Source organism: Rhinolophus sinicus, linkage group LG07, assembly GCF_036562045.2.
Source record: "Rhinolophus sinicus isolate RSC01 linkage group LG07, ASM3656204v1, whole genome shotgun sequence".
NCBI lineage: Eukaryota > Metazoa > Chordata > Mammalia > Chiroptera > Rhinolophidae > Rhinolophus > Rhinolophus sinicus.
The window spans coordinates 4,520,937-4,541,737 of record NC_133757.1 but is presented as its reverse complement, the minus strand read 5'-3'; the positions used below and the strand labels follow the sequence as shown (position 1 = coordinate 4,541,737).

The 20,801-nt window shown below is 44.5% G+C and overlaps 1 protein-coding gene across 3 annotated transcripts in view; it reads right to left on the bottom strand.

The window, feature by feature from the left end:
• The window catches only part of LG07H10orf90 (linkage group 07 C10orf90 homolog), a 190,261-nt gene that overhangs the window by 166,533 nt on the left and 2,927 nt on the right, over positions 1-20,801 (bottom strand). For 2 of the 3 annotated variants that reach the window (XM_019728236.2, XM_019728237.2), the window contains exon 2: positions 95-167. The exons of the other annotated variant lie outside the window; for it this stretch is intronic. In XM_019728236.2, the coding sequence (XP_019583795.2) occupies positions 95-167 (73 nt within the window). The remainder of the gene's footprint in view (positions 1-94; positions 168-20,801) is intronic. 3 annotated transcript variants of the gene reach the window in all.

Genomic DNA, 20,801 nt, shown 5'->3' with positions numbered 1-20,801 from the left:
GCTCCAAAGCCCGTTTCATTATTAATAAAAGTAAAGGAGAGAACGTAAATAAAAGCTTGAATGGGGATAACCCGTTCAGGGCCCAATTCTTTACCTGCAAGCGAAAGACTTTCATTTCTTTCCCAGGCAGCGTGATCTTTCGGGGGTGAGAAGAGCCGACTATGGATCTGGAAGATAAACAGAAACCTTCCCAGTCTCATATTTTTATTTGCCAGGTATATAATCTTCAATAATGTACATTATTATTGCTAAAAAAAAACAAACAAAAAAAAACAAAGTCTCACACCATCCCTGCCCTCTCTCCATTCTCCCAAGAACTGGGGACGGTAATGATATGTCCCTCCATACTGGCCCAGGTAAACTCAGCCAGTCAATAAAAGGTAGGTTTCTGATGATTTCAAACACACAAGGAATGTCAGGAGGGAGTAATCAGCCAGCGTGAATGCTGCTAGGAGATCAAAGAACCATATCTAATATTTTTTTCTATCCCATCAGAATGTGAGTATTGAGCAAAAATTGGACTTTTGATAAATATTGATAAATTGATTAAACACGAGCAATCAAATTTTGGAATTAGCATTCAAGACCCATTGAAAATAAGATTAATATACACAAACGTCTTCTGCTGTCTGCAGGTTTGGTTGTGCTGACTTCCTCTGCCAAAAGGCAAAGGTTTGTTTCATAAGTTTATTCCGAAAGCATTTCATTTTTGGTTCTGATTGATAAACTTAGATCAGATGCCAGAGCACCTCATTCCACAATGAGTCTGCCCCCAGGCCCATCGTCCCCTGACACCCCATGACCTTAACCCAAAGCCGAAGAATAAATAACTCTTCTGCTCCCCCCACCAATGTATGAGGTTGGTGCAAAAGTAATTGTGGTTTAAAAGGTTTAAAAGAATTGCAAAACCCACAATTACTTTTGCACCAACCTACAGCAGGCCTCTAAAGCCGAACCCCAGTTAACTCCTTCGTCCCAGGGCTGAGTTAAGCTTTTCAGTGTTCAGGTCCCACTTTTGGCTTCCTCTCATCATCCCCAGCACCCAGGGAACCAGGTTGGGGATTCCAGAGGGGAATCTGCAAGCAAACCATTCTTCTGTCCCAAGCAGGGGCCTGGCCTCCCAGACCCTATGGCAGAGGAGAAAGAATGAGGGCAGGGCCCAGACTGCGGCTGGGCTGAGTCTGGGAGAATAAAAGCTATATCGCTTTTTCTGTTACCCTCTGGGCTCTGACCCTGGGCCTCACCCAACCATCGCCTCTCAGTAACGTGATTATTAGTTATAACAATCCTAAGAACTGCTGACAAGTAATGAGATTTCATACGGGTGGTTGTTGTACTTAGTGCATTTCACACGTCATCTCATGGGATTCTCACAACTGTCGGAAAGATACGCTGTTTTCAGCCCTGCTGCGGCAGCTGAAACAGCCAAAGCTGAGGTGGCCCGTGGGGTGTGACACAGCCAGGGTTCAGACCAGGGTGGTCAGACTCAAGGTGCCTGAGCTTTTAGCCAGTGTGTTCCCCATATTGTTAATATTATTTTTACTACGTACTAGTATTTGGCTATTTGACTGTATACAGGCTTCAGACTTACATACATCCCTTTCTCAGACTTAGCTCAGACGTGTCATAGTGAGTATCGGATAACATAGGAAAGCTTTTCAGGAAGGAAACAGATGTGCAGCAACATTAGACATGAATGTGGAAACCAATGAAAATCCCAACTTTGTAGAAAAATGAGTTATCTCTGCTACTACAAAGCAAGCAGGTGGATCTGAAAGGTATGTGTGACAGAGACAGAGATAGAGACAGGGATAGAGATAGAGAGGGGGGAGAGAGAGATTGAATGGAGACAGAGAAAGAGAAAGAGAGAGAGAGAGAATATTGTGTGTGGGGTGAGGGGAGGAGGTTGCAGAGATAGTCTCACCGAGCAGTTTTAAAGCTTTCTCTCTCCTAGGCTGTTGTCTTATATGGCCCTTTTAAGAACGATTTTTATGTGTAATTTCTAAAGTAACTGTATCCAGTCGAGCAAGTCAGTTAACCTGGGACTTGACAACACAGAATTACTTTTTACCCTGTAAGCTCCAGAAGCACCATGAAGTCTTAGGGCGAGCCCCAGCACTAGCCCCACCACTGGTTCCAGCTTCTCTGTCTCTGGGGTCCCAGTAGTTGGCAGTAAATAGCAAATTGACTAGGTACCACTGGCTTCTCCAAAAGCCTGGAACCATCCTGTACAGGCTCTGGGCACTATTGATCCAAGAATTCCCAACAACAGGGTGATTGTGGAATCTCTGTCATCAACTGACCCAGGTCTCAATCCCATCTCAAGCGTCGTCCTGCAAAGACGTGGCTTTGGCTCTACTTTCTGCTGGGTGCTCATTGTAACCCCTTCATGCAAAAGAGCGACAATTTTCATTGCCCTCAGGACAAGCAGCAAGGGCCCTGGGTGGTCTGCACGTGCTAATCTCTGCGGCATCACTGGGCACATCTCTCTGGGCCACACACTGAGTGAGCCCCTCTCAGCCTCTTGAATTCACACATTCTCCCCATCACTGGGCCTTTGCACATGCTGTTCCATCGGCTGTTCCAGCCTGCTGTTCCCCTCGTCCTTCTCCAGATCTCAGTTCAAAGGACCTGCTCTGCAAACCAGTTCAGGGTTCTGATTTCTAAGCTCTGACAGAAGCATCCCTTCTTCTCCAGAGCATCCCGCTCACCTGGGTTTGTAAATGCACACCGACCTGTGTGAATCTACAATAATGTGTGCTTCTCCCCTAGACGGTAACACCTCTGAGAATAAAATCATTGCTGCTTTGCTTGTCAATGGATTTTCAGTATAGGGCTGGACACATACCAGGCTTTCAATAAATATTTGTTGAAAATAAAAGGGATGGAAGAATTAATAAATTCATTCATTCATTCATGAAAACAAAGCTTCTCACCCAGGATAAATTGTGCATATGCTCTTGGAATCCACACTCCTGTCTCCTTGGAGACACTGCAATGTCAAGGACCCCGGACCTCCCTTCAGTCTTCAACTTTGCCCTCCTCAGCATTTTAACCACATGCAAACCTTTCTTAACATAAAAACAAAACCAACAAGCTCCCTCCCCCACACACATTACCTTCGTCCCTGTCACTTCACTCCCAGCAGATCTTGAAGGAGATGGCCTCTCTCTCTCTGTCCCACTCCCTCACCCCCCACTCAGTCATTCCCTTACCAGAGTCTGGATCCAGCCACTGTGACCCCTGGCACTGACATTCCCATCACGCTCTCCAGTGGCCACCCAGCTGCCACTCCAGGGGCTTTGTTCTGCCCACAAGTCCTGTCCTTCTGGCCGCACTCCCTGACCATCTCTCCCTCCCATCTCCGCCTCCCCCTCCCCATTGCCTTCATGGATGCCTCATAGCAGCCTCCTGACTCTCCCTCCAGCCATGTTTCCACAGAGCAAATCCAGTTACGTCCCTCCCAAGCTTAAAACCCTTGGAATTTTAACTGACTCAAAATACAGCAACAGCCAGATCAATGAAGACGTGTTTGCAGTGGGGTTGATCGTAGCAAAACAACAGAAGTGTGCAAAACACCCAGCAGCGGGAATGGCTTTGTGGGTCAGACCATGTGTATCAATGCTTCCACGATCACATAACAATGTACACGGTCCACGCTACAGTCTCTGTGTCCACGGACTAGGACAACACAGTGCGGGCGGCCTCGCACTCTACGCTAAGTGACAGGAAGACGTGGCGACTGTTGAGCAAGAGCAAATGCCTACGTTCAGCTACGCGCTAACACTTCGTCCTGACACAGGTTCAGTTAGAGTCTTGTCTCAGGAGCCCGTACTTGGGAGCTGAAATCGTCACTGCCTCTGGGAAAGGCAACGTTTTACAACTATGTTTTTTACTACGTCTAATATGAGTCTCATATTTGTTCTTTTCATTGTTTATTGTGGTAAAACACACATAACATAAAATTTACCACTGTAACCATTTTTAAGTGTACAGTACAGTGGTGTTAAATAGATTCATTCATAAAGCTGTACATCACCACCATCTAGCTCCATAATTCTTTTCATGTTGTAAAATGAACACTCTATACCCATTAAACAGTAACTCCCCCTTCCTCTCTATCCCCTCAGCCTGTGGTAACCGACATTCCACTGTCTGTCACTCTGACTACTGTAAGTGGCCCATGCAAATATAATCATGCAGTATTTGTCCCTTGTGACTAGCTTAGCACTTAATAAGACGTCCTCAGGGTCCACCCACATGGTCCCTTATGTCAGCATTTCCCTCCTTCTTAAGACTGAATAATATTCTATTGTGTGTATAAACCACAAATTCCTCCTTCATTCATCCATCCATAGACGCACTGGATTGTAGCCATCTTTTAGATGTTGTGAATAACACTGCTGTGAACAAGGGTGTACAACATCTCTTCAAAACCCTGCCTTCAATTCTTCGGGGTATAGACCCAGAAGTGGAATTGCTAGCTCTTTGTTTAATTTTTTGAGGAATTACCGTACTGTTTTCCACAGAGGCCGCACCATTTTTTCCGTTTTCACCAACAGTAGACAAGTGTTCCAATTTCTCCACATCCTCGCCAACACTTGTCATTTCTGTTTATTGATAGTAGCCATTGTAATAGATGTGAAATGGTATCTCCTTGTGGTTCTGATTTGCATTTCCCTAATGATTAGTGATGCTGAGCATCTTTTCATGTGCTTACTCATCCTTTGTACATCTTCTTTGGAGAAACGTTTATTCAAGTCCTTTGCCTATTTTTTAATTGCTTTATTTATTTTTGAGTTTTAGGAGTTTCCCTTATATTCTGGATATTAATCCCTTACCAGATATATGATTTACAAATATTTTCTCTCATGTGGCAGATTGCCTTTTTACTGTGCTAATATTATCTTTTTATGCACAAAATTTTTTAATTTTCATGAAGTCCAATTTGTCTATTTTATTCTTTTGTTGCCTGTCCCTTTTGTGTCATATCCAAGAAATCACAGCCAAATCCAATACCGTGAAGATTTTGCCCTGTGTTTTCTTCTAATAGTTTTACAGCTTCAGGTCTTACATGTAGGTCTTTGGTCCATTTTGAGTTAATTTTTGTATATGGTTTTAGATAAAGATCCAACTTCATTCTTTTGCATGTAGATATCCAGTTTTCCCAGCACTATTTGTTGAAAAGACTCTCCTTCCACAATTGAATGGTCTTAGCACCGGTGTCAAAAATTATTTGAGCATATATGGAAGGTTTTTTGTGAGCTCCCTATTTTATTCCATTGATCTATACGTCTGTCTTTATGCCATCACCACACTGGTTTGATTACTGTAGCTTTGTAGTGAGTTTTGAAATCAGGAAATGTGAGTCTTCCAGCTTTATTCTTGTTTTTCCGTATCATTTGGCTATTTGGGGACCTTGAGATTACATTTGAATTTTAGGATGGGTTTTCTATTTCTGCAAAAAAAAAAATATATATTTGGAGTTTTTGTAGGAATTGTATTGAATCTGTAGATCATTTTGGGTGGTATTAACATCTTAACAAGACTGAATAATATTGTTATTATTCTCCTAATCCATGAACATTGATGTGTTTCCATTTATTGATGTCTTCTTTAATTTCTTTCAGCAATGTCTTATAGTTTTCATTAAGTCTTTTACCTCCTTGGTTAGGTTAATTCCTAAGCATTTATTCTTTATAATTATATCATAAATGGAACTGCTTCCATAATTTCCTTTTCCAACTGTCATTGTTAGTACATAGAAATGTAACTAATTTTTCTGTTGACTTTGGATCCTGCTATTTTGCTGAATTCATTTATTAATTCTAACAGGCTTTTTGTGGAATCTTTAGGGATTTCTACACATAAGGTTATATCATCTGCAAAGAGAGATAACTTTACTTATTCCTTTCCAATTCGGATGCCTTTTATTTATTTTTCTTGCCTAATTATACTGGCTAGAACTTACAGTACTATGCAGAATAGAAGTGGTGAAAGCAGACATCCTTGCCTTGTTCCTGATTTAGGGCAAAAGCTTTCAGTCTTTCACCATTGAGTACAATGTTCACCATGGAGTAGGGGCTTTTCGTATTTGACTTTTATAATATGGCTATTGAGGTAGTTTTCTTCTGTTCTTAGTTTGTGGAGTGTGACATACATTTATTGATTTGTTCTCCATTTTCTCCCACTAGAATATAAACTCCACACAGTAAGTTCTTTGTTCATTGCTGTAATCCCAACTCTTGGAACAGCACCAGGTCCACAGTATATCTTTGCAAATATAACAGAATGCATGAAATGACTGTGGAATCACAAGAGAAAACGCTAATGATGTTCTGTTCATGTCACAGATAATGTGATTGGATGACTGCTATGATTCCTACCAAGTAAAATTTTATGAAAAAATGGAAAAGGCATACAAAAATGAATACATGCGGTACTCTTTCCACAGGGAGAAACACTTTTCCTAGTAAACAAAAGGTATTGCTGTACTTACTTCTTAGTATTTACTACTCACAGGGAGAGGCCGATTAGCCCCGAGTGACTCCCTCAGTAACTAGTAAGTGGCTCTTAACTCAGTCCTTTCAAGGTCTTTTCTCCCTTAGGTGCCTGAAGCCCTTCATGTGTTATTCAGGGAATGGCCGCAGTAATTTCGCCACACAATAGAGGGAAAGATTTAAGACCCTGTTCCCAGTGCCCCTGGACTCGGATCAAGCCTGGGGTCACAGAGCTGATGTCTCGAGGGTTCACCGCCTGCCTCCCAATTACCTCAGTGATCCTCCCACAACTCTGTGAGAGAAGTATAATTATTATTCCCATTTTGCAGGTGTGGAAATTGAGGCACTGAGAGGTTAAGCCACTTGCCCAAAGTCACACACACACCTAATAAGCGAGTAAAGGAGCCCCGATTGGAACCCAGCAATTAGGATCATGCCTTGGGAGCAGAAAACTATTGTTAGGATCAGGCACATTCAAAGAATCATAACACTTCACAACCATGGGCAATGTTCTAGTTTGCAAAGCTCTTTTATATACATTACCTCATTTTGATTCTCCAAAGTCTCTGAGAAGTGGCCAGAACACACAAAGTTTTGTTTTAAAGAAACAAAGTCCCAGAGAGGGTGAGAGACATAACTGCCCAAGGACAAAATACGGCAGGTCTGGCACCTACACTTGTCCCCGACCCTGGTCTGGCGTCCTTTCCGTACCACGTCACCACCTGCCACCTTAGCAGCACTGCCGCCAGCAGAAATCCTGTGGTCACGCCTGACCCCAGCTAGGACACTGACGACACTGACAAGCGTGTGGTCTGTGAACTCCATCAGGAGCCAGAAGCAGCACACTGGCAAGATTTGAACTTGGAAGCTACAATAATACTAGAACATTCCATTTACATAAGACTAAAAGCTGCTTTTATAAAACGACTTTCACAGGCTCCCACTTGCTCTTCCCAAGCCCTGCCACAATAGCTGGGATCTAATGACCACATAGGTGCTTGTTTATGATGTTTTCTTTTCTTTTTAATTCACTGAGTCTTCCTTCAGGATATCTGAGCACACACGATAGACCCATGATCCCTGATCTGCAATCCTAAAACCAATAAAGCTGTGAAATCTGAGAGTTTTCCTCTCTGAGTTTATAGAAAACTAATCTGACAGCAAAACCGTACCTGAACTAACCTGTGGCTATTTGTAATATTAATTTATTCCATTTAGTGTGAATATTCATACATTTTATTGCAGAAACATCACTCCGCTTAATTACAAGGTGCTAGTCAGATCCCACTGAGAATGGTATGCAGTATTACCTTTCTGAAATGAAATTAAGAAATCATTGTTGAATCACATTGGGCCCCAAGAGTTTTGGCTGGAGAATTATGTCTGGGTAGCGTAGATATTTAATGAAACTTCCAGCCTCTGGGTTAGGGTTTTCCATATGCCCTGTTATCCTGTCCCCACAAGACAGATATTCTCTCTGCATTTTCTAGATAAGGACCCTGGGGTATGGAGAGATTAGGTAATTTGCTCTAGGTCATAGAACTACTAAATGACAGAGCAAGGACTCTCCCAGAATGAGGTGTTCTCAGCATCCCCCATATTACTGTGTGTGCGTGGTGGGGGGGAGTAGAGATAGTTAGCGATGGCTCCAGGCTTTGTGAAGCATTGAGCAAGTAAAACAGGGACTGAAACTTCATATGCCCCAGGAAAGAAGAGGGAGGCGTACAGGAATTTCCAGGCCTAAAGAGAATCCCCCCTCTACTTTGCCCTCTGGACACATGGATGGTTCATGGAGAACACAGAGGAGATTCTGAATCTACTCATATCCCAGGTTGTCAGACCAACGGTGGACTTTGGCTGGATCTTCTCTAGGACAATTGTTGGAGGGGGCTGACAGCAGAACAGGAATGAGGGCCATGTCTTTTCAGTATCCCAGTGCCTTCTCCTGGGAATGATGGAGGTCCCACTAGAGGGCAGATAGCAAGCTGTGGTGGGTGGTCCCAGGCTGGACTGCATATGGGTTATCTCTAGGGGCTGAAATACACTCTCCATGGCTAATCCACATGCATGATTGATCTCTGACAGAGTTGCATGTTTGTATTCAATCTTCTGAACTCTCTTCTGCAACAGTAATTAACGTCAGACCAGTTTACAGATCAACAGTATATTTTCTGATTAATGCAACACTGCACCTATAACTCAAAACTGAAATTTATCTCTCTGCCATGATTCCCTCTTCATGCTTCATCTCTTCATGTTTACATCTGATTTAACTTTTTCTAATCTAAAATAAATCAGCATGAAAAGCATCAGATTTTTCATTTAGATTCTCAATTGCCTTTTATTACGGAGATAATATCCCTTATCTGATTGCAAATGGCAGGATTGTTCCCTTGTTAGGGTCTGAATGAAGATGCCGCAGTTCAATCTTCCCATCTCTCCTTGCCTTCTCCTTCACTTTTGTTTGTAAGGGTGTTGTCTGATGGGATTCTGCTTGAAAATGAGACAAAGTGGGATGGAAAGAGGATATGTTATTTCGATCATCTGTCCTCTTGTGAGACACATTGTGGAAGACAGCCTCCCCTGGCCGCCTAATGAGAAGTGGTCTACAGAGAGTTCATTCTGTTTTCCCACCAGGGGACTCCAGGTCCCTGTCTGTTTGCAGAGATGAGTAACAGCAATGACAAAGCACACGGCGGGAGGTTTCTATGCAAACATCAAGCATGGGGGGAACATAACTCCCTACTATAGTCATGTTAATTACCCAGTTACAAAGTCAAATTTAGCTAAACTGTTTTGTATATCAAAGACATAGACTTCCCTGGATTCCTTAAGCGTTCTTTTCAGCTGTTCTATTCTGTTTCCTGTCATCTGCAACATTTTCTTCTGACTTGAAAATGTGAGCTGATGATTCTAGAAACTGAATCCACTTTTTGTGCCGTGTGGAATCTTCCCTGGTAATTGTTTACTGTCACTCTCTCCTTTCCCTCAATTACAGTCCTGAACTGCTTGAAATACTCCAAAATCGAATATAATAAAGTGACCCTGACTTCGGTAAACCTCAGAAAGTTCTGAGAATTCAATCACCCACCCAACCTTATGACTTTTAAGTCAATTGCTGTTGCTTTTCTTCTTTCAAAGGAACAGAGACCAAAAAAAAAAAAAAAAAAAAAAAAAGGCGAAGGTATTTCCTGTTCTTTGGCTCCCCTGGGCCTGTGGGGAGAAGGTTTTATTATCTTCCACTGCTAGTTGCTTTTGCACCCAGCCTGACAGAAAGCTGTGTACAAGGCGCACTTTTTATAGCTGACTTTCACACCTTCTCAGAATTAGAAGTGATGACTTTTACTTAGTGAGCAAGAGCAGAATCGGGTCCAGAATGGCTTTATAACAGAATAATAATAACAGCTACACTGCAGCGCTCAGCTCAGCTCAGCCCTGGGCGCCTGCGAAGGCTTCCCAGGCATTATGGAATCTCCATGGCGACTGGAGAAGGAAGGTACCACTATAATTGCATTCTAAAGGTGAGGAAACATTCTTCGTAATCTTGTTATAGTAACATCAATATCAATATGATAAACTACTGTTACTGAGCTCTTCCAATGAGCCAAGCGTGGCCCTAAGTATTCTCATTATTACCACTTTATTCAGTCCCATAAAGGCACTAGGTGATGGTAATATTATTAACTCCATTTTGTATATGAAGCAACTGATGCTGGAGACGTAAGAAGAGTTCACGCCAAGTCAGAATTAATAAACAGCAGAGCCAGGATCAAGATCCAAGTTTACCTGAACTGGAGCCCAAGCCCTGCCCCCTCTGCAGTCTCAATAGAACATCATCGATTTAATTAAGATATCAAAGTTTGTAACAAAAACTCAACCAAAGTCACAAAAAAAGTACACACTGCAGGATTTCAGTAATGGGACCTGCTGGACCAGGCAGCATTTAAGTGGCAGGAAGCAGATGCGTGGTGGCCAAGGGGCAAGGTTGGGGCGTGGGGGTGGCTTGGATACAAAGCGCACAAGGGAAATTTCTGGCCTGGTGGAAACGCCGTGTCATGATTTGGTACTGGTTACACAGCTATACACATTTGTCAAAACAAAAGGAACTGTACACTTACACAATGTATGAATATTAACGCATGTGAATTATACCTGGACCAGGCTGACTGTGTTTTAATGTATCATGAATGAGCTCCAATTTAGCTGCGAGTTTCAATTCAACAGACAGAGTTAGTGAGTGAAATCAGACACAGGTTCTGATCTCAGGAGCTCCACATCTAATGAAAGGGAACTGTCTCGGCATTTTATAAACACACGCGAGTACAGGACCAGCACAGACATGAGACCTGGGCAGGTGCACAGGTAGTCAGAAGGGCTACACGCATAGCTTACTGTTGCCAACTCATGGTGAAATATCCATAACATAATACTTGCTGTTTTAAGGGAGCAATTCAGTGAGATTCAGTGCACTCACATTGGTGTGCGACCATCCCCACTATTCATCTCCAGAACTTTTTCATCCCCCCACACTGAAACTCTGTCCCCACTAAACACTAACGCCCTGTTCCCCCTCCACCCAGCCGCTGACAGTCCCCATCCTACTTTCTGTCTGGGAATTTAACCATTCCAGGTAGCTCATAAAAACGGAGTCCAATAACACATGTCCTTTGTGCCGAGCTTATTTCACGGGGCGTATGTCCTCCAGGTCCAGCCATGTTGCAGGCCAGTTGCCGTCTCATTCTGTTGAGAGCATTCTTTGATGACCACAAGGTCTTCATCTTGATGAAGTCCAAGTTATCCATGTTTCCTTTTGTGGCTTGTGCCTTTGGCATCGCCATCTTGAATGTTTAAAGAGCATTATCTTGGAACTTGCGCCTTGTAAGTGAAGTCCCATGGGGCAGTGGAGTGTGCACGTGAGCAGAAAGACACACGCAGTGTTTGTGTGTGTGCTGATGTCCATGCTGGCCCATGCACGGAAAGTGTTCGGGGGGGCTCCTCGATCATGGAATTAGGGTCCACCTACGATGCCTGGGAGTTCAGCGGAACTCAGAGTGAACATGGGGAAAGAGAATTAAGTCTCTGGTCCCCTAAGCAGAGTGCCGACCGCCGCAGTGGTCATGCTTTCCACTGTAAGCAGACTTATGCAGAAAAGCAGTCAAATGCAGAAAAGAAGGTAACAGATTCCTGAGAACCAGGAGTAACCAGGCAACCCTATCATATTCCTTCTTACTCATGCTATGTCCCTGTGTGAGCCAACCGTGTGTGATGAAAATGTGTCGCAGAACGAAACGGAAAAATAGGGCAACACACACTTCCTTTCTGTTCTTCATTCCTCAGCAGTGAGACTGAGCCAGGGGGTGTTGGTAGAATATGATTGTGTCAAAGAATGAAATAAAAATCTGAGATGTTTGTTTCCATTGTTCTAGTAAGAATGAAATACATACATGCACGCATGCGATAAAAGTTAAAATTGTATTATTTCTGCAATTCTATATATGAGTTAAATGCTTCTATCTTTGCGTTAAAACTGGCATTATACAATATAAAGGTGAACAGTGAAATACATGGTGACAATTGAAAATTTTGACTTTTCTCCGCTTAGGCCAACATGAAATAGCAAATAAAAAACACCATGATAAAACAAGAGAAAGACAATGGAAGAAAGGATAAAAGATTTATAGAGTTTAGTATCTTAAATGACCAATCTTTCCTGCTTTTTAAACATGGGACCCCATGTCCATTTTGTACCACAAATGCTACAGCGAAACCTGAGGAAGGGACCGTGCACTGTAGGAGGGTTTCCTGGAGGCTTAGATTTTTGTTCCCTGTGTGACAGCCAGCACAGCAGCACACATGCACCGGGACCACAACAGCTTCCTCCCTGGATATTAACCCAGCAGCAGGGGCAACAGAGCAGATGGGAGCACACAGCCTGGCCCCTTCACTCCTGGGCTCCCCTGCATATCTGTCAACAGAGACCCAGCCCCTGTCGCACACCTGGCCCAGCCCCTCATCACTCAGCAGGCTTCCTCTGCAAGGACAGAGCAACAAGAAGCAGCTCACCCAGAGCCCCGCCCTGAGAAGCCAGCAGTGTCCAGGACCCATCAGTGAGGACGTGAGCACATTTGTAGCTAAAATAACGAGTTCTGTGAATGCGTAGCTGGATCAGAGTCACCTGCGCCCGAGGGGCCAAGCCACTGGCGCTGGCTGCAGGCTGCTTTGCTGGGAAGTAGCTTCTTGCCTTTGATACAAGATGACGACAATTTGTTGTCTACTTCAAAAAAACAATTCCCCCGTTTGTCTTCAGCCTTATCTGTTTTTCTGAAACATTATTATTCCTAAATCCTGGATATTTTCCAAGATACTCATCCTTAGAGCTGTCTCCAAGTCCTTTCTGGCTGGAGAAGCAATACACATTAGACTCCCAGAAAGGCAATTAAACAATTTCTCTATTTGGAATTTGATGAATGAAAGGGGTGACAAAGCGAGTGACCTCCACTGTGGAGCTTCACTTGGACGGACTAGAGCTGATTCCTGCCTGTCTGTCTGTCTGTCTGTCTGCAGGTGACCGAAAAATGAATGGCTCGCTAAGGGACCCTAACGTAAGTACTGAATCAGGAAGGTCTCTATGTATGATGTCATCACCCACCACTCATTCTGGCCGCAGGTTTTCCTGTAAAACACACTTCATGTGCATTCATTCATTCATACATGTACTCCACAATGTTTCCTAAAGGCTGACCTGCTGCTGGGGGCACAGTGGTGAGCTTAAGCAGGTTAGGGGCACCTTTCCTCACGGAGCTCCCAGACACAGGCTCTAACTTACGTGCCTCCAGTTCCTTTTCTTTTCTTTTCTGCACAGATACAAAAACTTTCAATATAGTGTGATTGGCAGAATACTCAGATGGTCCCCAAGATTCCCACCCATTGGTACATGTGCCCTGGATACTTTTCCCTTTGAGTGTGAGCAGAACCTGTGAAGATGATGGGCTAGCACTTCCACAATTACGTTATGCTATGTGGCACAAGAGTTTTACAGATGTAACTAAAGTTGATAATCAGTTAGCGTTGAGTCATTCAACAGGGAGGTTACACTTGGTGGGCCTGCCCTAATCGGGTATGTCTCTAAAAGGTGTCAGAGCATTCAAACAGCAGAGATTGTCTTGCTGGCCTTGAGAAAGCACACAAATATGTTATGACTGGCCTGTGGCTGGACCCACATGACAAGAATGCAGGAAAACCTCTAGGGGCTGAGAGTGCTGAGAAAATGGGGGCTTCCGTCTATGACCACAGGAAATGACTTTTAATAATAACCCATGATCTTTAAAGAGTCCTCTGAGCTTCACATGAGATCACAGCCTCATTGGGAACCTTGATTCAGCCTGGAGAGCTCCTAAGCAGAGGGGCTAGCTCACTCACATCAGGAATTCTGACCTACAAAACTGTGAGGTAATAAATAGGCATTGTTTTAAACCACTAAGCATGTGATAATTTGCTTTACAGCAACAGAAGACTACAGGTAGTGTCTGCCGGATTGTTTTGCCTTTTTATAACAGCCAATCAGAGCTGAAAATCCTACACTAGCTGTGACCCTACACTAAACTGATATTATCTCAGTCGTAAGTAAAGAAGCCAGCTGCCTCGATTAATTTACACAGGGCGGTCACAAGGAAACCACATATTCCTTGGACCGCAGAATCCTGCAAAAAAATATTAAAAAGTGCTAACGAAACACACAACATGTGAAAACTCACTTATGATGACGCGCCAGTGCCCATGAAGACGGTTACAAGAGCTTTGAGTGATTCCGTAATGACTGTGAATCGATGGAGGAGGAGGAGAGAGCAGGACGTACTGCAGCATCAAAGACCCAAGAGAATGTGGAAAGAGGACGTGAAATGACTCGATCAAATGGGCGATTGACTATTAGGGGAATTTCTGAGGATCTGAACATCTACGCTTCCATTCAAAGCATTTCAACAACAGATTTGAATATGACGCGAGTGAGTGTTGCATTTTGATTGTCAAACAAATGCAACAGCGTTTGTCCATTTCATTGCAGTTGCACGATCGTGCTGCTTCAGATTCCAGCTTTTAAAGACATGTCATCACGGGAGATGAAACTTGGGTCTGTGGTTATGATCCTGAGACCAAGGCTCAGGGTTCTCAATGGAAATCACCCAGTTCTCCTTGTGCGAAAAAAGTGTGTCAATCAAGATCTAACATCACGGTGTTTTCTGACCGTGATGGAATTGTGTGAGCTTAGTTTGTATCCAGTAACACTTCAGTGAACTCTGCATATTATAAGCACTTATTAGAGCGTTTAAGAAAATGATGGGCGTGAAAACAGCCTGAGAAATGGGCAAACGGTTTCATCCTCCATTATGACAATGCTCTGTGTCACATATTACTTTTGGTACATGGAAATTTCTGTCAAATAAAAACATTATGGTGTGTCCTCATCCACCTTATTCACTGGATCTGGCACCGTGCGACTTCTAGCTTTTCCCCAAAGTCAAAATGATTCAGGACATCGAGGCAGCCATGAGAGCGCAATTAAAGACACTCACGAAGGAGGACTTCCAGAACTGCTTCAGAAAGTGGCAAGAACGATGGGATAAGTGTGTTGAAAATAAGGGGGGGTATTTTGAGGGGGATGAATGGCAATGTGCCTTTTACTGTAATATTTTTTTAAATTTAAACATTCACCATATTTTGTGATCATACCTCGTATACTTGACAAGAAATGTTTTAGCCATTATTTCTTCAAATCTTTTTTCTGCCCTCACCCCTCCTCACTCTCTCTGCGACTCTAATTACATGTGTGTAGGATCTCTTGGTGTTGATATTGTCCTGTAGGTCATTCAGGCTCTGCGCTCTCTCTCTCATCTTCAGTTTAGAAATCTTACTGATCTTTTCTTCTGTAGCATCCAATTTCCTGTTAATCCCATCTAGTAAAATTTCCATTTCACATAGTGTCATTTATTTTCTTCTCTACAAGTTCAGTTTGCTTCATTTTTATATCAACTGTTTCTCTCCCTATTCCGGTGATATTGTCCCTTAAATCCTTGAATTTAAAGGGAAACCATGTGTTTATAATAGCTGTTTTAAAAGTCTTTGCGTGCTAATTTCATCATCACTGTCATTTATAGATCTCCTTCTATTATCCATAATTTCTCCTGGTGAAGAGTCATACTTTCCTGCTTCTTTCAATGTCTAGCAAGCTTTTTCCAGACGGACGCCAGACATTTTTAATTGTACATTATTGCTTGCTGGATTTTGTTGTAATCTTTTAAAGAATGTTGAACTTTGTTCTGGCAGGCAGTTAAACTACTTGAGGGACTACTTGATTCTTTGAAGAATTGTTTGTAACATTGTTATAGGGTAAATCTAGAGTAGCCTTTACTCTAGAGATAGTTCAGCATACGTCCAAGCCATGAGCCTTCCAGAATCTCTACTGAACCTCCCTTATATTCAATGAAGTCTCTGTGTTCAGGATGGTGGGGAACTAGGATGATCCTTGGCCCTGGGTGAGCTCGGAGGACTGTCCATCGTGTAGCTTCCCAGTAACTGTTCCTCATCTGCCAGTTCTTTGGCCTCAGGGAGTTTCACAGCACAGACTGGCTTTTCTCCACAGCCCCGATGGAACCTGAACCAGCCTTCTGGAGTTCATTTTCTGCCTGGCTCCCTCCTCTCAGGAACGCTGTCTTTCAAATTCTAGCTGCAATTCTAGAGTCTACTGGGTTCTGTTCAGGTTCTTCCTTCCTCTGCCACCATCCAGAAGTTGCTAATCCTTCTGCCTGAGATGTCCCCACTCTTTGCCCCATATTCTCACTTCCTCTGCCTGACATGAAAAACTCCCAATCTTCCATGAAGAGCATGCGTAAACGTTTCCCTCCCTGTGCACTCTTGCTGAGTTCTGTGGGTCTAGGGCTCCGTGCCGACACCCCAACTCAGCACTCATCGGAATGACACCTCCCTCACCCTATGATGAGCAGGACTGGGGTCCTTGACCTACTAGATACAGAGGGTGCCAAAAAAAAATGGATACACATTTTAAGAAAGGAAAAGAACTATTAAAATTGTAATACTCAATATATACCGACAACAAAAGATGAACACACAAGTCACGTTGACTTCTGCAATTACAAGAGGTGTTCAAAGTGGTTACCATCAGCGTAATTTTAATACAGCTTTTTCCTTTCTAAAAATGTGTATACATTTTTTTGGTAACCTCTGTATATATTTTAAAACAAGCCAGCCCAACATTTCTTCTTTCATCCATTTGCTCCATTAGAGAAGGAAGAGAACCTGGCTCAGCAGAAACCGAGGGTAATGGGAACACAGTGGGGGCCCAGGAACCAGTAGGAGGTGCTTCGTGAAAGAGCCCTGGGCAGAAAGATGCCTAAGGCAGAAGGAGAGAGAGAGTCAGGGCTCTGTACCTGTCCCTTACCACTTGATTCTGTATCGTCAACTCTGAATATTCCGGGGTCCCAGCTATTGCATCAGGACAAATGCTGCTTTCCCGCCATCTCCCCCAGAGTGGAACATAATTGAGGTAGAATCCTCCTTCTGCCAGTCCTGACTGCATCCCTGGGCAGTCTGCCCCATCTCTCTGGGCCTCACAGAAGTTTTTCTTTGGAAAAACAGGGCTCATGTGCCTCCCACAGCTGTGGTGAGGATCAATGAGGCGATTCAGGGATCACCCAACAGCAGGCCCTTTTGTGACATCTCTGCCCCCCACTCTCCTCGCACACAATGGTCCAGCCCTCACCAGGCCCTCTCTGATGTCTCTCCCCTCCCCCACACCCATGCCCCTTCACACCAGCTTCCTCAACACAGGCAACTCACATAAGCCTCTCTGTCCTTCTCTCCTAGGTCTATGCGGTTGAGAAATACTGATCTGGAACTTCCAGATCAGGGTGTCAGACCTGCATCAGAATGACATAGTTCCCATGCTAAAAACATAGATTTCTGGACACCACCCTGCCCAGAGCCTGGGGCTCTGCATGCTTAGAAAGTTCTCCTGAGGATTCTGAAGGACACTAACGCATGAGGGCCATTTCATGCTTTATGAGGTGCTAAGATTGCATTTAGATCCCTGTAGGTCTCCTGAGGGAGGGTGCGTCTTACATGAAAAATGCCCCATAATATTTCTTGCCTTAGTCGTGTCTTCGTCAGGCAAGATTCGGATGGGTACGAACTCGCATTCTCAACAGTCTCTTGTCAACGATGGAATTTGCAACTGTCAACAGGACAGGGGGGCCTCTGAATGACAGCTGTGCATTCAGTTCAGGGCCGGTTGGGTAACTGCTCTCTGAGTTGCTTGGGGGATGGAGGCTACCAGCCATTGTCCACGGAGGTGAGTGGCCGAGGCTCCTAAGAGGAGCACAGGGAAGAGGCAGGAGGTCCTGAGCTGTCCGCTGGTGGCTAAGCCAATGGAAATATGTACTGTCCTTTAGAAAAGGGCCTTTTCTCAACCCTCCCCACTCTGGAGGGCCCAGAGCCTTCGCTGCTGCCAGAACACCAGCATCTCCAGGCAAAAACATCGCCTGGAGGCCAAGACTTCCGGAAGAAAAGTGAGACTCTCATCTGGCTCAATCTCTTTGGCTTGGTTTGGGACCGAGTACATTGTACTGCGCCTTTTGATAACTGCAAGGAGAAAGGGAATGTTTGTTCTACCTCCTGTTTGGTCTCAGTGCCTTCTTTATTCCCTGAATAAAGTTATCTTGAAGCCCAAGCAACTTAAAATTTGAGTGCTTTTATTTCATATGACCTAAGGGCTCACCCCAAGCGCTGGAAAACATTCATCAAAGCCCAGAGTGGCACTTCTTGCCCCTGGTGGGACATCCGAACCCCACGGGGAGACTTCCACTTCCGGCCATGTGGGAGTAACCAGACAAAAGCTCTGAAGCAATGGTTTCCAGACCTTGGGCAGTAAGCCTTGTGGGGCTGTGGGCCTGGCGAGAGAGGAAATGGGAGAGGTGAGCCCTACAATTGTCCCCACCTGGGGGCAGTTTCCAGGCTGCAGAGCCGAAGGAGAAAGTGGAGGGCCCTGGGTCTCACTGAGTCCAGAGGCACAGATCAGATGCAGACAGGCTGAGCCAGCTAGAATGTGTGTGACCAAATACTGAAGAAGAGAGAATGCAAGGAAAGAAAGTTCTCGCAACTTGCAAGGGGCTCGTCAAGTCTTGGCTGAATCTTGATTCGCACGAGCTTGAGAGAAAAACAACCTGAAGCCAGGAGAGTCAGAAGGGCACTTCCAGGACCCCATCCAGAGATGGAAACAGTTACATCCCCACTGGCCCTGGTGGAAAGGGCACCGCAGGAAGCAGGGTCCTCCCAGGTTCATGCTGTTACAGTGGGGGTGGCAGCCGTGGATCAGGGCTTGTCAGCCTCCACATCCGGCCATTTCAGGCTGGGCTAGGCTGTGTTGTGGGGGGCAGAAGGCTGTCCTGGGTACTTAGGATATGGAGCAGCTTCCCTGGTCTCTACCCCACAGGTTTCAGTAGCATCTTTTCCGAGTTGTCACACCACAGTGCCTCCAGACATTACCAGATATCCCCGGGGGTAAAATCACTCCTGACTGAGGACCGCTGCCCTAGACGAAAGTCTTCAGAGAAGCCTCAGAAGAATCACACTGTTTTCAGGTAACAGCCTCATTCCCGAACAAAGTTCAAGGCTCTTTCAAGGACTGCAACACAATCAAACACCTGCCCTGGGTCACAGTGGCCTTGGCTGGGCTACGGGCTTATGTCATTTTTAAAAGTTCACCATAAAGAAGCAAACAATGTCCATTGACAGATGAACAGACAAAGAAAATGTTATACACACAGTGGAATATTACTGAGCCTTAGCAAGGAGGCGGGCCTACCAGTGGTGACAACACGGGTGAAGTAGAGGACAGGACGCTGAGTGAAATAAGCCACTCACAGCAGGATAAATTCTGCATGATCCCACTTTTATGCGTCATCTAAACCAGTTCAATTCATAGAAGCAGAAAACAGAACGGTGTTGCCAGGGGCTGAGGGAGGGGGACACGGGGAGTTGTGGCCTCATGGGGATAAACCTTCAGTTATGCAAGAGGGTAAGTTCTCGACCTCTGCTGCACACTATGGCATTGTGCACTTTAAAACATGCTGAGAAGACACCTCGTATGAACTCTTCTTACCACCAAACAGCAAACAAAAAGGAAACCCGCAAAAGAACACAAGGACATTCCCAGAGGTGATGGATGTGTGTAGTACCTTGACTGTGGTGATAACATCATGGGTGCATGTCATGTCCTAACTCATCAAAATGCAGAGATTAAATATGAGAAAATTTTTGTACATCATAATTTTTTTTTAAATCAAAATTCACCATGATTCTTACTAATATTTGGCCAGAATTAGGTATCACTAGCTAAATAAAATTTTTGAAAAATGAGTAGGAAGGGGGGAGATCAAAATGATAGTAGCTTGAGAAATCTTGAAGAGGTGCAGCCAAATGGCAATTACCAAATACAGAAGCTTTCCCTGGCTCATTTCATGATTAAATGTATTAGAAAGTGTCAGCTATAGAAAGACAGATGGGCAAACCTCGGCTTGCGTGCCCCAGCCAGCGTCCGTCATCAGAAAGGTCTCAACGATCAATTAAGAGACGGCGACTCACATGCAAACTCTGGGAGGCGAGCTCACCTGAAATCCATGCAGATTCCCTGCGGAAGCTGGTGAAACCATCTATGCTCCCCCAGGAAAGTGAGAACGTGGGCGTGCTCGCCGTGTGGACGGCGGCCAGAACTCAAACACAGGCCCCTCCCATTGCCCAGTCACGGCTATTGTGATGTCTGAAATTGATCAGATATGCACGCAGGGAGAGAACAGCCCTCAACACACTGTGTTTAATAATTTGGGGCATTGTGGAGTCAGCAGGGATCAAGGCTTTGCAAACATGGAGACCGGATCCTAGCACCCTCCCCACCATCGGCTCCCAAACCTAGTGACCTCTGGGCATCGCAGGTGAGCTGGTCCTTCCTATCAGAAGACAGTTTACGGAAGGGGATGAGTGTGGCCAGAGTTAGGCTGGGTCACTGCTTGCCTCAGAAAAGAGGCAGCATCTCCAGGTGTGAACGCAGCTCAGCGCCAAGGCCACAGGGTTAGAAAAATGCCCGTCGAAAGACCTTGAACTCCACTCAAACAGAGTAGCAGGCCTTCATGGGAAGGACTGGAAACCCACAGAGTTTTTACAGAAAAAAAATCTCCCCAGCTCACTTTTACTAAAGCACCAGCCAGCATCTGTAATCACGCACCTTCGTGCACT